The sequence below is a fragment of the Gracilinanus agilis genome, chromosome 1 (genome assembly GCF_016433145.1).
Source record: "Gracilinanus agilis isolate LMUSP501 chromosome 1, AgileGrace, whole genome shotgun sequence".
NCBI lineage: Eukaryota > Metazoa > Chordata > Mammalia > Didelphimorphia > Didelphidae > Gracilinanus > Gracilinanus agilis.
In genome coordinates, this window is record NC_058130.1 from 97,109,745 (window position 1) to 97,127,439 (window position 17,695).

Sequence of the window (17,695 nt, forward strand, 5' to 3'; positions counted from 1 at the left end):
TCAAGAAAAGGAAAAGTAAAATCAAAGCAGAATATATAAGAACATGCCTACTATTATATGCCAAAGCATTATACAGTCAACTTTAATTATTAATCAGAATCAATGCTACAAATTTTAAATATAAAATGTCACAATATTATATTACATATAAATGCACTTTGGGAAAAATTACATTCTAGATAAAGAACAATTAACAGAGATGCATATGAGGGTTAATAAAATAACTGTTTGATTCTAAGTGGCCAAGGAATCAATTGTTGGTTTGTTAACATCTCTACCAATAAGTTAAAACAATGTAAATATGCCTTAAATTAATTTTTTATTTTATATTTGGTCATTGTCTGAAAAGAGGCAGCATGACAAAGTAAATAGAGATATGGCTTTAAAGTCAAAGAAGACCTGCTCCAGACACACATTAGCTGTGAGTAATTGCTCTTATAATTAATAATTTTTGATATTTTTAAGTTTCAGAAAATTTTTTTATAAATACCACAATAGGAAGAAATGTAACTACACTGGTAAGAATTCATCCTTTTGACTTGAGGTAAATTATTAAATATCCCTGTTCATACTTGAGATTAAATATCAAATAAAACAATCATTTTCACCTGTATAAGTTTGAGACAGGTAAGTTTCTGCTCCAAAGTCTCAATTCTAACCATCAACCTTGATAAACTGAGCACCTGGTTTTTATCCGAAAGGCCTTCACCATTTTCTAGAAGAGCTTCAAGTTCTCCATCCACCTAACATGAAAAAAAGGGGGGGAAATCTAGATTACAAAAAATTATAACTTTTCATAAGCTGAGGGAAAGTAACTGATCAACAAATATTGACTGAATACTTAACATAATTTTTGCTAAAAGTTATAGAAGTTATTAAAGAATGAGAAGGTCCTTGGTTTCAAGGAATTTAAAATTTACATTAAAAAAAAAAAGCAAACCTAATACACCTTAAGAACAAAAAATTAAATATTGACTCCAATTGTATTCCCGAAAAAGATAAGTCTTCATAGAAAAAATAAGACTTCAGTTAGACCTATGAAATTGGATAGAGAGTAGATATAGAGATTTTAAGTGGGTGGGGAGGGAAGGTGATAGGGAAGACAGAGAGAATGAGCAAAGAAAAGCAAGAAGTTAGAAGCCAAAATAAAAAAAAAAAAAGAGTACAAAGGAGATCGACTTAGCTGGAATAGAGGATATGGGCCAATTATGGCTAAAAAAGGCAGAAAAATCTGAATTTCTAAATATTGAATCTGAATTTACAACATGATTAAAGTGGTTGGTCTTTTAAGAAGATCAATCTGGCAGCATTAATGCAGGATGGATTTGGAAAGCAAGACTAACACTAAGAAAGGTTATGAGGTTGGGAGAAAAGATAGGAGACTTGCAAAATAAGGGAATGTCAGCTAGGGAGCTATATGACAGGAGCTATGTGTACCCTGAGACTGCTACTGAAAAACTAAGGAAGACCTAAGAAGAACTCAGAAATGTTGGACAACTGGGGTTTGGCAATACCATAAGCTGAAATAGCAGACCAACTAAGGTGATAAATTATTCCCAAGAATCTTAGAGTCAAGTTGACATTGGGTTACAAGCTGTTCCTTTGAAAGATGATGTGAACAGCATGACACCCATCAGTGGAATAAGGGATACACTATTCTATCCTGCTAAGAAGCACTGCAACAAATGAGAAATACTAACATACCACCTGCTTGAAATGTTATGTGCTGATGGTGCTAACCAGTAAAGTGAACATATGAAATGAGATATGTCAATGTTATATCATAAAAAAGTGGTATTATCTCACCTGTTAACAGGCCAAGGTTCCATACTACTTTTTGTCAACAGGAATCTTAGCTCCAAATCACAAAATAATGCACTGCTGACTAATCAATGTAAGACAATCACCAAAACAAAAAACTACCACACCTTTATTCCTAAACCTAAATTAGATTAAAACAAGAAAAGGAATTAAAGAGCTCCTAAAACCTAAAGAGGAAAAAAATAGAAAATCCTTGGGTCATTTAAAAATCTTAACTTTCAGCCAATTCCAGAAATTATATTTATTATGAAAAAACGGTATTCAAGTCCAAAATAATTCTGAAAAGAAGATGGAGATACTTAGAAATTTTGAAAAGACATTTGGAACTAACAGAGCAATTATATTAAAAAAACTAATTTTAAAAAGCTAGTATTTGCTATAATATTCCTCTCAATATTTTAAATTTTTATTTAAAAAACTGAGGACCTGTACATAGAAATATAATGCAATAATCACGATTATGTTAAGAATCATAGGAGTAAAAGTAGAGCCATCAAGGAACATGCCCTTAAGGAGAGGCAAACAACATCAAAGAAGAAGCTTAAATGATTAATAGCTACCTGACAAATGCTGTGAAAACCTCAACATCATACTTTTCAACTAAGAATTACAAATAACAACAAAAACATGAAGAAAACTCAGAAAACAAAGACTTTCAGACTCCTTTAAATCAGGGACTGAAAGTAAACATTTATAAGATCACACACATATATAAAACACCCAAACACAAAGCAATACAAAATAAATGATTCCATATAAATAAAAAACTTGAGAAGTAAATAAAACAAGGTTTAGCTAGCACTCCCAAAGGAGGATATGTAAAATTATCAAGAGAAAAACAAAGTTTGCACACTATCAATACACTTAAAGAACAGTTACGTCAAGTGAGTTTGATAAATTAGCTTCTCTACAAAATTGTTGAGAGGCAGAGCCAGAGTCATAATTATTGAATCAAAAACATTATAGTTGTGCACAAATTACTAACAAGGTACTTTACTAGCTTCCATTGCATGAGCATGAACATTTCCATACACAAAACAAACAAGAAAGAAAAAAAAGGACTGCAATAACCTGCGAGGCTCTATCTCACATTTTTAAAAGGTACACATTATAATGAATTTAACATGGTAGAACCCATATGAACTTCTTTCTGCCCTATTCTGAGCAATTTTTAAAAATGATACTTTTTCTCCTTGGCTTCCCTATTTTTTTTTTTTGCTGAGACCAACTTTATTAACAGAAGTCATGGCATATACACTTATATCGAAACATAAGAAAACCAGTGACCCCTGAACCCTTCAAATAAAGGTCAATATATGCTTACAGATTTTATACAATTACATCAGAAAAATACAAATACAATAACATTCAGTAGCTTGCATTAAAAAAAAAACAAACTTTGAAACTCACAACAAAAAAACAAAATACTGGCTAAGTAAAAAAGATATGCAAAAAAAAGTCAGTAGCATCAAAAGAAATTTATTAATTCAATACTATTTCAGAAAGTGCTAAGATATATATTGCCTTTGTTGATTATCATAAACCCATAGGCGCAGTTCTATACTCATTGCTTACTTACATAATATATAGACACACAAAATAATATACAGAAAAGAGACCCAACTTAGTGAATATATTGTGAAGACAAAGTGAGAAACTATTCTCTATTTACATGACACCAACACAAAAATATGAAGAACAATTAACAGAAAATGTGGCAATTTTCACGGAGTTATTTAAACCCATTATGATTCGGTTTAGCCTTAAACCAAAGCCGGTATCTCTGAAAAGAGGAGAAAGGACAAAAGAAAGAGATACGGATTGATATTTATTACCACTTATGAAGAACAAAGATTATTCCTTTTTGAAGTTCAATTGTAGACTAAGTTTATAGCCATTTCCACTATCCATCTCAAATTAACAGCAGATGTAGTTAAACACTTAAATTTAGTGACTGATGACTTTCAAAATTGAGTTCACAAAAAAAAGATTTGGTTTTTTAGCCAGGCAACTTACTGTCCTGTGGATTTGTAAAGGAAGGCAAAAGCAAATGAAGGAATTTCAAAGAGTAAAACGTGAAGGTTTGGAATGACTATATAATTGAAGTGTTTCTCCAAGAAATAAAAAAGCTGGGTAAGGGATGGTATAAAAACAATTTCTGTAGAAAAGCATTAATTTTTCACTCCCAAAACTTCAGAAATATCACACAAAAAATATAGAATTTTGCATCATTCCAGCAGATGAACATGACCAGTATCATGAAAATGTAATTTGATTTTTGTTGATTTTTAAGAATTTCATTCAGTATAGCAAAATACAGCTTAAAGTCTTCTCATAAGTAGGTAAAAATCAGGTAAGATGGCTATGACTAAAGAAATCACATTGTTCAACAACATGATTGCTGACACACAAAGAGGTTAAAGAAGTCATAACAAAACATTTTGAATAAAATCCAAACAAATCTTTTTCCTAGAAATCAAGTATTCCATATGGTTTTTATTTTTTTAACCCTTACCTTCCATCTTGGAATTAATACTGTGTATTGGTTCTAAGACAGAAGGGCAATGAGGGCTAAGCAATGGGGATTAAGTGACTTGCCCAGGGTCACACAGTTAGGAAGTGTCTGAGGCTAAATTTGAATTCATGACCTTTCATCTGCTCTTATTCATAGTGTAAATGCATTGCCTCTTCTCAGGACAAATCTTACTTACTGACAATAATGATAAAAATAGTGAAAAATGATTAAAAAATAAAGAACATTCTAACCATCAGTACTGGAAAGCAAAAAAAGAAGGAAAATACATATTGCTCAGATTGATAGGCAGCTTATTGAATCAATCCATAAAGGTATATCTTACACAAGCACTAAGGAAGAGAATGGTCAGGCTAAATTGAATTTCAGAAAATACATTGTGCCTTCAAAGATTCCAAACATCAAATCACTGAGAAAGATGATCTCTGTTATGGTAAATGATTTAGATTCACAGGACAGAATTATCTCAGAAGAACTGAAATTATAAGTAATTCAATAGGAAGGGAAAGACATGATAAACAAGTTGCCACATGCTAATAATGATTATTTTAATTTAGTGAAAATTTTCAATGACATCATATACGATTTAATAATTTTTTTAAAAAGGCAAGCTGTTCATATTTTAAGAACAAGACAGCAGACAAAGAAAACAACACATAACATTACAGTTGATGCTAGTTCTCTTGAGATACTTAAAGAAAAAGAAGATGGGGCTCCAGGAAACAGAGTAGATTCTCAAAGGGTAAGTTTTGGTAAAGCAGAGACAAGGGACTTGCCAGAGATAAGATACAGAAGGGTTATTATCTGTCTATATCAAAAGAACCCAGGTTTCTTCTACTCTTTAAGTTGATCATGAAATGGGTACAAATCTTAAGACTTCCTTGTGCAAGATACTTGTGAAAGGAATGACCATTACAAAAATAACTAGATATTGTAGGGTCCTCAGCTCCTATCTCAAAGTAAAAATTTTAGATTTAAAAATGTAATAACTATTTCATAAACAAAAGGCACAGGTTAGCTTTTCAGATTTTTAAAAACTGGAATCTGACCATAAATTTGCAATAATAGAATATGCTTATGAGCATTGAATACATTGAATCTCATTGGAAATACAAGAATACTTTACTTGTCAAATCAAGAGAGATACTAAACATTATCACATCACCTTCATAAATGATCCCAATGAAACTCCTTGACATTTCTTTGGAACCCTTTCTCACACATATTAGTAATATGTCATCAATTAATACAGTACTTATTTGTTCTACTTGGTTTACATTTTTTTCCTTCTAATTTTGTTCTACTTATTAAAAGGCACACTCTATCTCCTAACAGAGACAGTCATCTCAAGGGTATAAACTATGTTTCAATTCATATGTACCACTTAAGTTCTTAGGAAAGCCATGAATGTCATAGAGAATTAAGTATCATTTTCATTCTTCTCCTTCTCTAGGCTGATAAGCCTATATAGGAAAGCCTTTGATCTCAATTTTGTATTGGTAAGGAGCATGAAGGTATTTAATAAGCAGTTATATAGTGTTTACTGTGTGCCAGGCATAGTATTAAGAGCTTTATTTATGTTTAAAGTCCTAAAAATTAATTACCTAAAAAGAATATTTTATAATTTTGTCTATTTTGACTCTGGCATTTAATTTTCCCCTCTAGGTTAACATAATTCCTCTTCTACACCTAAAAATGGATGTATGGCATTGTTTAATATCTAAGTAAGAATGTATATGAAACCAACACCAAAAAAACTCCTCACAACTAGAATAAAAATAATTTGGTCAAATTAATCATGAAACAATGTTCAAAAAGTTTCAAAAGGTTAAGTTCCTAAAATGACAATGGCCCAAATATTTGTGAAATGATCTCCAATAGTAACTAAAAGGATGGAAGACAACTTCTGTCAATATTAATTCTTACAGAATTATATCTGCAACTCTTACCCTCTAAATTATATTTCTCCTCAATTATTGAGATATTTAGATAATTTTTTGCCTTATAAAGAAAAAATAAGGAAGTATTAAGTATTACAAAGGTACGAAGAGAGGATGGAACACTTACAGAGTCCTTCTTACGAGATCGCTCCTTCTTCATTTTTCCTCCAGCTGCACGAATACTGACTCTATTTTCTCCTCCAAGGTAACCCCGGCAGTTTGCTGAGCCACAAAAACATTTCTGAGCTTCTTTCCTGACAAAGGAACACAAGAAAGATTCCAGTTAAACTGAATGAACAGTACATTTAAATTTTTAAATAGTGTTTTGTCTTCAGAAAATATTTGTAAACATACAAAAGGGCTTTTATTCCATGTTATAATGAGGATCAGTTTAATTGGGAAATGTTTAGCTTAAAGAAAAATATTAACAAAATGGGAACATGATAATGATTATAGTATTTGAAGAGCTGTTGCTTCAGGTGAAATTCTATTTGACAAGCATTTCTTAAGCACCTACTCTCCATGACAGACAGTGGGGCCTAGATGCTGGGGATAATGTACTTGGTTGGAGAAGGCATGAACACAAGCAACACATGGAAATAACAAAGATAAATTTAGGCTTGAAGTGAATAAAAATTTCCCAGCAATTGGAATTATCCAAAGGTAGAATGGGTTGAGTTACCGTAGGTAGAAATAGATTACTCTTTGAGGTTTTTGAGCAAAAGACGAATGAACCATCAGGTTTATCACAGAAGTAATTCTTTTTCAGGAATAGGTCATAATCAAAGGTCCCCAGGATCTCTTTCAATTCTAAAAGTCACAGAATCTTAAAATTAAGAATCTTAAAAAGATTCTGCGACTTTTTGTAGTGGAGTCATAGACCAGTAAGAATTAAAAGGAACATAAGCTATTATCTAATTATTCTTATATCTCACATATGAACCTCATCTTCCTCCACTACAGGCCTTTCTCAATACTGAACACTGAACTTCTCTCTCTTTTGATAGCATTACTATTCTCTTAGTGACTCAATTCAAAACTCTGTAATTGTTTCACTGCTCCTCCTTAATTCCCGTACCCAAATGTTGACCAAGTTTTTGTTCTCAATATCATTCTTGCTTCCCTTATTTCTTATACCATTCTAGATCAGACATCATTACTTTTGTTTTTTTAAACCCTTACCTTCTATTTTAGTGTAACAACTCTAAGACAAAAGGGCAAGGGCCAGGCAAGCAGTGTAAGACTTGTCTAGTATCAAACAGCAAGGAAGTGTCTGAGGTCAGATTTGAAACTAGGTCCTCCCAACTCCAGACTTGGCACTCTAGCTGCCCCAACTGTCATTACTTTTAAATTGAATTAAAACTCCTAAGCAGCTTTGCTACCTTTTTCTCTACATAGTTTTACTAACAGAGGAGATATGAGTCTCACTGTACTTTGCCCTACTCCCACCATATCTGAATTACTGCATTAAGCAAATCATGTAATGACTTAAGGTAGAAGGAAACATGATTGTACTTGTTCCACTTTGGGTATGTTACTGAAAAGGCAACACATAAGTGAATCTATATTCTTGCAAATGGGACAGAGTTCAACTGTTTGGGGTTCTTTGGTTTCTTATTTTGGATTTCCCCTGGAATATCATCTCCCTTCCCCCAAAAGATTTCCTTGTAGAGAACTTCAATTCACTAGCATTTTATATAAAATAGCAAAGCTGAAAAAACAAAAAGAATCTAAAATTTAATGAAAAGTAAATAGCATATCGCATTAGTAAATTAGACCCTTGATGTAGTCAGCATATGATTTTTTTTACAGAGGCAAAGAAGCTTATTCAATTAAGGTAAAAATGTCTGGTAGGAAATATCTAGGAGGAAGAGCTCTTAGAAATACAAGGCATCCAACCACACTATTCACAGAACATGTTTTCCTGAATCTCCAAGTTATTGAGTCTAATAGTAAATACCCAGGAAAAAAATTTAGTTTCCATATTCTTAAGTTCCCCAAATCTAAAATCCATAGAAAATATAAATAAGAGGGGAATTCTGCATGAAAGAACATCAGCTAATTGCTACAGAATGTCACTAGTGCCCAGGAGGTTATCACATTTGTGTAGCTATCATTTAATAACCAATGACCAGAAAATGGCTTATTATTATTTCAGTCCTATTCCCAAACTGCCAAAGGTTACTTAGGGGAACATGCAAATGTCTGCATGTATACAAGATGAATGGTAGGAACAAGGGTCATACAAAAATAAGTGATGGGGCTGTAATAGAAAACAAGATGAAATTTATTTATTTAGCAATTTTATTAAGTAATCATGTTATTACAAATAATAATAGCTGATGCTTATGGTTTGCAAAGCACTTTGATATATACTCTTATTTTATATTCACTACAACCTTGTGAAGACAATGCAATGAATAACTTTTACATTGGTAAGATAGTATTTTGTCTCCTGTAATAAATTCCTCAAACTGTTATTTTTCAAATATCCTTTAGGAAGACTGAGAAGGCTATACTGAAAAAGACTAAATTAGGTAAGACAAAAATCTCATTTTATGCATTAGTTTTAACCTCTGCTTCAGACCATTACTAAAGCTGATTTTTAAAAAACAATGAACTAAAAAAACTTTTAATTTTGCACAACATCATTTCCCTGTCCTTAAACCAAAAGTTAAAAATAAATTTAAACATACCCATATCGTTGAAACTGATAGTCAAATGTTAACTCTGAACCTGAAGGAACCAATTTAGTAGTGAAAAAGCCAACTCTCAGCTGTCCATTCACAGTCCACTGATAAGAGATGAAGGGAAGAAAAAATTTTAAATTTAAAATGTTAATTTTAAGAAAATATATCACACAGAGCATTTCAGAATATAAACATGTAGAAGTCTCAATAAAAATATTACTCCATAATACAAGTGTTATAGCCATTTTTCAGAGGAAGAAATTGAGGCACAAAGGTGAAATGATTTGTGTATTGTCCTATAGTTACACATTTGTTTTGGCTGTATTTTTTTCAATATAATAACTAAGCTTTCATTACAAACCCTGAAACTGTTAGAAAAGCAGTATCACACTTCCTAGCTCTGTGACCTGGAACAAATCACTTAACTCCAATTGTCTAGTCCTTAAGGCTTTTCTGCCTTGAAACTGACATTTAAACTGACAGAACCTTAAGGGTTAAAAAACCTCCAAATCAGCAGTATTAATCCCTAAGTAATTTTAGTCCTGTCTGTCACAGGCATACCTTGCTTATCATTAAGTAATCCATAGGAACATTATTAATGGAGAAGTATTTCAATCAAACAAAGCATTTATAAAGTACCTACTTAGGTGTTGGGCACTACATTAAATACTATGACTACAAAGAATAAAAATATCTATTTGCAAGAAGCTTACATTCTAACAGAGGACATATGTGTGTGTATATACAAATATATGCATACAGAATAAACACAGAAAGAATACATTAGTTAAATTAGTTAAATGTAAAGAATTTTGGAAGAACACCAGTAGTTGGGTGGAATGGGGAAGTGTTCTCGCAAAAGGTGGTACTTCAACAGCATCCTGAAAGAAGACAAGAATTCTCATAGATGGAGGTGAAGAGAGGAAACATTTTAGACACAGGGTGCAAAGGCACGAAGTTGGAAGAGAGTATGACATATAAAAGAAACAGAAAAAAAAAGGTCACTACAGCTCAATCACAGAATGCATAAAGGAGAACCATACTATATAAATGAAGTTTAAATTTAGACATATTGAGGCAGTTATAAAGAACTTCAAAGGCTGAACAGATGAGAGTATGTTGAACCCTAGAGCAAGGGTTCTTAACCTGGGATCCATGAACTTGTTTTTAAGAATATTCTGAATATATTTTATGCATTTTAAAACACTTTTCTGAAAAGGAGCACACAGTTTTCAGAAATGGCACAAAGGGGCTCTAGAGGCAATAGGAAATTCTTGGATTTTAATAAGGAAAAGACATCATCAGATCTATGCTTTAGTAAAACTAATTTGATAGCAATGTGGAAGACAGAAATGAGTGAGGAGGTCTGAGAGGATTAGGACTTATACCAGGGTGGTGGGAGGGTTAGCAGAAGAAAAGGAACATATATGAGAGATGTTACAAAGGCAGATTTAATAAAATTAAATTTGGTAACAGATTGGATTTGAGGAATGGGAATGAAGAGTCCAAGATGACACTTAAATTGTGAGACTGAAAGACTGAGAGGATGGAAGTACACTAGACAAAAATTGCTAAGTTGGGAAAAGGGGAAGGAATTTTAAGATGTCTATGGGACATTCAGTTCAAGATGTCCAATAGGTAACTGGAGATGTGAGATTGGAGGTCAGGAGTGAGGTTAGGGTTGAATAAGTAGATTTGGAAATCTCCAGGATAGAGATAATCATTGAAACCATAGGAATTGATGAGATTACCAAGAAGTCCAAGAGAGAGCCTTGTGGCATGACCTGGATGAAGATTTAACAAAGCAGGCAAAATCTGAGTGGTCAGACAGGTAGGAGGAGTAGAAGGAGAGAATAGTGTTCCAAAAACCTAGAGACAAAGAGAGTGCTAAAGAGAAGAGGCTGAAGTGTCAAAGACTAGAGAAAGGTCAATAAGAATGAGGATTGAGAAAAGGACATGAGATTTCATAATTTGCCGATCACTGTTAACTTTGGAGAGCAGTTTCAGTTGAATAAAGAGATTTAAAAGAAGAGTGAGATGACCTTCTCAAATGTTGAATGGAATAAGTAAAGGTTTTTCAGGGAAACCTTGTGGGGTTATCCACAGAAGAAAGGAAACAACGGAAGCCTTGAATGTGCTTGTAGGCAGTAGGGAAGCAGCCAAAAGATAGGGAGTAGACAAGTTAAATAAATGTCTGCAAAAATCAAGTTAGGTTAGGGGTGAGGGTAGTTAAAGCCAGTAAGAAGCATAATTTAAAATTTCATGTCAATCAACATAAAAAGTAATTTTCCAATTTAAGAGAAAATTACTAAAAAAGAAGCAACAATGGGTTCATATATGGTCTATACTTTCTCTGGCTAAATGTGAATTGCAAATGAAGTTTTTCCTATCATCACAACCATAGTACTCAGCCTTGCAGGTCAATGAGAGATGATCCCTATGTAACTTCCTCACATTGCACAGAAAGCAGCATCTATTTTTTGAAGTCTATCAGTGTTCCTTTATATCCTATATCCCAGAAAGTAAAGAGAAGTGCTAGGATATGCTTGGCATTCGCTCAGCACCCTACCCCCAAAAGCATGCATTTTATCTCATAAGCTTTGCCTCTAACTGGGATGCTATTGTTGCAGTTATTCCATGAAGCATCTAAAGTTGTCTGAGGAATTTTTTTTTGGTGGAGAAGCAAAACAGAAAGTAAAATAACACCGACTCACTTTTGTTAACCTCCTCATAAGACTTTGGTTCATGTATTACCCCTCCTTAAAAGTGCAATGAATGATAGGGAGAATAACCTTTTTTTCTCCTTTAAAAAAAATCTATTTAGAAGATTTGCCTATATTTAGGTGTAACCTATATAAGGGACCAATAAAGCAGTGTGCCTTAATGCAAAAAGATTTTAATATAGAAAAATCATGGCATAAATAATGGGGAAGAAGGGAAAGAGTGGGGATAATTTAAATTACCAAAGATTGTTATTAAAAGTTTCATTAAAAGAAAAAAAGAAGGGGGTACAGCTAGGTGGCTCAATAGATAAAGAACTAGGACCTGGAGACAGGATGTCCTGGGTTCAGATCTAACCTCAGACCATCCTAACTGTGTGACCCTGGGTAAGTCATTTAACCCCTATTGCCTAGCCTTTACTTTTTTCCTGCCTTGGAACCAATACTTAATGATGATTCTAAGATGGAAGGTGAAAGTTTCAAAAGTAAATAAGAGATATAACATAAAATTAGACATATACAAATTTTTAGATAATAAATTTACTGTATATGATGATATAAGTTTGTAAAAAATGAATGTATTATTTTTTGGAAATAAAATATTTTTATGCTATTTTAATGGTAGTTAAAATTTTATTCAATAAAAAGTGCTAAAAGAACTGAATTCAATATATATATGTGTACTGGTACTTGATCTTTTCATCAGAATTATGGTTCTGAAGTTAAAAGTAATATGCTACTTACCTTCTGTGTTTCACAGTTTGGCTCACAGCTGTGGTTCATGAAACGAGAGCAATTTCCTTTCTGAGTGGCATCTATTATCTGCAATGCAATTTTTAAAAAATGGATAAAACTGATTAAATCCCCCCCACCCCCCAGCATTAAGTTTTGAGGTGAATTTCTTAAAATATAAATTGCTAATCTATATCTTTATAGTCTTACAGAACTGTGGGAGGAGCTGAGAAGTTAACTGACTTGCTGAAGATCACAAAGCCAGTATCTACTGGAGGAAGGATATAAACCTAGATCTTCCAAATTAAAAGGCCACTTCTTTATCCATCATTCCTTACTATAACAAATGTCTACAAAAACTCATCTTTAAATACTACAACATACAAAAAATACTGTTAACAATGATCTATTTTTTTTCTCACTTGTTTTATCTGATTTCATCTTCCTAAGAACCCTGTTGATTTATATTTGACTTGCATATGGATTTTCCAGAAACAAATCTACTATGTTAAAATTATTTACATGTATAAAAAAATACATTTATTATTTCTGGGAGTTAAAATATTTTACACTATTTTAATGGTGTTTAAAATTCCATTCAAGATACTAAAAGAACTGAATGTCATATATAACATGCTCTTGTACTGATTTTTTTTTCATCAGATCTTTTCATATACCTATTGAATATAGGTGCTATTATTATTCCCATTTTACAGCTGAAGAAACTGAGGCAGCAGAAGTTAAGTGACTCTTGTCCAGGGTCACAAAGCTATTAAGTGGCTGAGGCTGGATTTGAACTCTGGTTCAAATCTGGTTCCTGACTCCAGGCCCAGCTGTTTATCCCAGCTCCTGCCCCCACTCCCTGTAGCCAACTGTATAAAAGTAAAAAGGAACCCAAATCATCTACTTCTCTTTTTGATAAGTCTACTCTTTTTTACTTATTTCTATCAACTACTTCTTCCTAAACATTTCTTTTGTAATTCAATTTTATTTTCAGATCTAAATTCTCTCTTTTCCCCTTCTACCACAATGAGAAAGAAAAACAAAACTCATTACAAATATGTATATTCAAAATAAATTCTTGCATTGCCCATATTCCCTACCTATACCCTGAAGAAAAAAAAAAGCCTAAATATGCACTCTGAATTCATCAACTCTCTGTATAGAGATGGGTAGTATGTTTTATGAAGAGGGACTGTGATTGTGACTGGTCAATAGTTCTGTTCACTTTTCATCAGTTTGTGAGTCTTCCCAGGTTCCTTGGAAACCACTACTCCATTTCTTAAAGCACAAAAGTGTTCCATTACATAAATATACTATCACTTGTTCAGCCATTCTCAAATTGATTAGCACCTCCAGAATTCCTATTATTTACTTTCTCTTGTTCTTTGATTTCTTTGAATATAGGCCTAGCAGTGCTATTGCTAGGTAAAAGAGTACACAAAGTTTAAATTTTTTTTGAATATAGTTGCAAGTTCTTTTCCAAAATGATTGCACCATTCTTTATTTCCACCAACAGTACAGCCTCTTCAGTATTTTTCATTTTCCCTTTTTGCCATTTTGTCAATCTCATGGCAGAGTTGTTTTAAAATGTGCAATTTAGAGTATTTTTTCATATGGCTATTGATATTTTGAATGTCACCTAAAAACTTTCTATTCATAGCCTTTGATTATTTATTAATTGTGGAATGGTCTTTATGTTTTTTTTTCTTAAACAAACATTTTCCCAAATACATGTAATAGTTATTTTCTTCTTCTTTTTTTTTTTTTTATTTTTTTTAAAACCCTTACCTTTGGTGTTGGAGTCAATACTATGTATTGGCTCCAAGGCAGAAGAGTGGTAAGGGACGGCAATGGGGGTCAAGTGACTTGCCCAGGGTCACACAGCTAGGAAGTGGCTGAGGTCAAATTGAACCTAGGACCTCCTGTCTCTAGGCCTGGCTCTCAATCCACTGGGCTACCCAGTTGCCCTCTGCAATAGTTATTTTCAACATATGTTTTCCAAAATTTTAAGATCCACATTGTCTCCCTCACTTTCCCCCAACCCACATCAGAAATGGTAAGCAATTTGATTTGTTACAACATACTTCCATCTTGGTCAGTGTGAAAAATAGTATGCTTTGATCTACATTCAGATTCGAACAGTTCTCTCTGGAGGTAGATAGCTTTCTTTGTCTTAAGTCTCTCAGAATTGTCCAGGATTATTGTATTGGTTAGAGTAAGGAGCTAATAAATCTTTCACAGTTGATTATTGCTGTTACTGTGTACAATGTTCTCCTGGTTCTGCTTATTTTTACCCTGTATCGATTCATATAGGTCTTTCCAGCTTTTTCTGAATTCATCCTGCTCATTTCTTTTCTTTTTTTAAAATCTTAAAATCTTAGAATCAATACTAGATATTGGTTCCAAGGTAGAAGAGTGGTAAGGAAGTGTCTGAGGCCAGATTTGAACCCAGGACCTCCCATCTCTGGGCCTAGCTCTCAATCCACTGAGCCACCTAGCTGCCCCTACATCCTGCTCATTTCATATACCACAATTTGTTCAACCATTCCTTAATTGTTGGACATTCCCAATTTCCAATTCTTTGCCACCACATTAGAGCAGCTAGGAATTTTTGTATGAGTAAGTCCTTCCTCCTACCTTTTTTTTTTTTTTTTTAAATCTCTTTAGGATACAAACTTAGTAGTGGATCAAAAATCAGGATCAAACAATATGCATCATTTTATAGTCCTTAGGGAATAGTTGCAAACTGCTCTCCAGAACAGCTGGAAAAAAACCAAGGTTTCTTAATTTGGGGCTAATGAATTTTTCTTTCTGGTATTTTTATAATTCTATTTCAATATGTTTGATTTTCCTTGTCATCTCATATACTCTATGTAATTAAAAATATTATTCTGATAACCAGGGATTGATCAGTTTCATATTGTCAAAGGGATCCAAGACACAAAAATGGTCAATAATTCTTGCTCTAGCAGTTCTTGAAAAGGCTATTCCTTAGTCCAAGCTTATAGTAGTTTGAGATGCACATCACTATATCTGGACTTCTCACTCATCTAACTCCCATTAGTACAGTAGTTAGCCATCAGATTTATATAAAAAGTTATTTCCTATTCTGGGAGCAACATAAAAATAATAACATCCCCCCCACCCCTTTTTGTTCCTTCCCTTTTACTTCTCAGAGTAAATGGATTCAGATCTCCTCAATATAGTCTTCACTTTCACTAGACTATCAAAAGTTTCTCTTCTACTAAAACTTATTATTGATATGCTCTGGACCCTATCATTTTAAAGTCAATATAATAAATTACAAAACCCAAGAAAAAAGCTCTTCTATCTCTTCATTTGTTCCTGGAGAAACAATACCTGAGAGTAAACTTACCTCATCATTCTTCAGTGCCATGAAATAATAGTGAATATTCTTGTTACGGGCATATTCCTTCACCCTTGCTTTAAATTCTTTATGGTCTAATACCTCTCCACAGTATTCCAAGACAAAGGTATTCCTACAATATTCAATGAGGGAAAATAAGCATAATTTCCTGTATTAAAGCTGCAAACAGCTACTCAATCATGCAAATTTTAAACTTATTACTTTACACAATCAACATATTCTAACTAGAAATGCTAATGAGCAGCATGCTAGTTTAGCTTTAAATAGTATAGCCATTATCATCATCAACACAACCAATTAAGAGTTTTAAAGCAATTTGTGAACTTACTTGAATAATTTTAACCTGTATACTCTGGAGGAAAACAATTAGCATGCATAATTAAATCAAACAAAAGAGTACTTGACTCATTTCTTTTAACTCTCTTCCTAACATCATTCTAGGGTTACCGAATATCTCAAGTCCAATGTTTCTGAACCAAAAATAAAGTCATCTTAAAAATTCAGTATCCTTTTCTCAACTCTTGAATTATTTAACATTAGCAGTTAGCCTGGTAATTTAGGTAATTACTCCCTTAGTTTACTGTACACTAAATTGGATTTCCTTCTATGTTCTGACAGCTTTGGTTCTTATTAGCTTCCATTCTCACCTCCTCCCTCTACTTTCTCCTACCCAAAATGTGCACAGTCCCTAAAGTTCTATGAAAATATACTCCCCAATGATCTCCCTCTTTGGGTTTAAAAACTGACACCCTTATAACATATAGCTTTATTTTCTATAACATATATATTTTCAGTTTTAATTTCTTATAGTTTCCATTCTACACTTTGCCTACTACAATTGTCTCTCCATTATGTTCCATGATTACTTCAAATTTAGACTTCACTCATCTTTATCTAAAACAAGCCTTTTCTTCTACATGTGCATTTTGTTTTTTTCTCATGTAGATTATATACAAATTTCCATATTATTCATTTTTGTACACAAATAATCTACCCAAAACATATAACCAAATAAACAAGTGATAAATCATGTTTTCATCTGCATTTCTACTCCAACAGTTCTTTCTCTGAAGCTGGATGATATTCTTTGTCATAAGTCCCTTAGACTTGTTCTGGGTCATTGTATTGCTGTTACTAGCAAAATGTATCATATTTGATCATTCTACAATATTGCAGTTACTGTGTATAATGTTCTCCTGGTTCTGCTTGTTTCACTTTGCATCAATTCATGTGGAACTTTCCAGCTCTTTCAAAAATCATTCTGTTCATAATTCCCTAAAGCATAATATTTTTTCATTGCCGTCATATACCACAATTTGTTCAGCCATTCCCCAACTTACGGACATTCCTTTAGTTTCCAATTCTTTGCCACCACAAAAAGGGCAGCTATAAATATTTCTGTACAAAGAGGTTCTTTCCCATTTTTAAAAATCTCTGAAATACAGACTTAATAGTAATATTACTGGATCAAAAGGTATGCATTCTTTTATAGTCCTTTGGGCATAATTCCATATTACCCTCCAGAATGGATGGATCAGTTCACAACTCCACCAGCAATGCATTAGTGTCCCAATCTTGCAATATCCACTCCAAACATTTATCATTTTCTTTTAGTATCATATTGGCCAGTCTGATAGTTGTGAGGTGGTACCCTCTGAGTTGTTTTAATTTGCATTTCTCTAAGAACGTTTTTTCATATAATTATTGACAGCTTAGATTTCTTCATCTGTAAACTGCCTATTCATATCCTTTGACCATTTGTCAGCTGGGGAATGATTTGGATTCTTCTAAATTTGACTTAGTTCTTTATATATATATATATATATATATATATATATATATATATATATATATATATGAGAAATTAG

At 32.9% G+C, this 17,695-nt stretch overlaps 1 protein-coding gene across 4 annotated transcripts in view; it reads right to left on the bottom strand.

Annotated features, from left to right (window-relative positions):
- SETD2 (SET domain containing 2, histone lysine methyltransferase) overlaps window positions 1-17,695 on the bottom strand; it is a 138,564-nt gene that overhangs the window by 64,866 nt on the left and 56,003 nt on the right. For all 4 annotated transcript variants that reach the window (XM_044682253.1, XM_044682189.1, XM_044682329.1 and 1 more), the window contains exons 6-10: window positions 15,816-15,939; window positions 12,449-12,526; window positions 8,991-9,088; window positions 6,422-6,548; window positions 609-743 (exon numbers count right to left, since the gene is read on the bottom strand). In XM_044682253.1, the coding sequence (XP_044538188.1) occupies window positions 609-743; window positions 6,422-6,548; window positions 8,991-9,088; window positions 12,449-12,526; window positions 15,816-15,939 (562 nt within the window). The remainder of the gene's footprint in view (window positions 1-608; window positions 744-6,421; window positions 6,549-8,990; window positions 9,089-12,448; window positions 12,527-15,815; window positions 15,940-17,695) is intronic.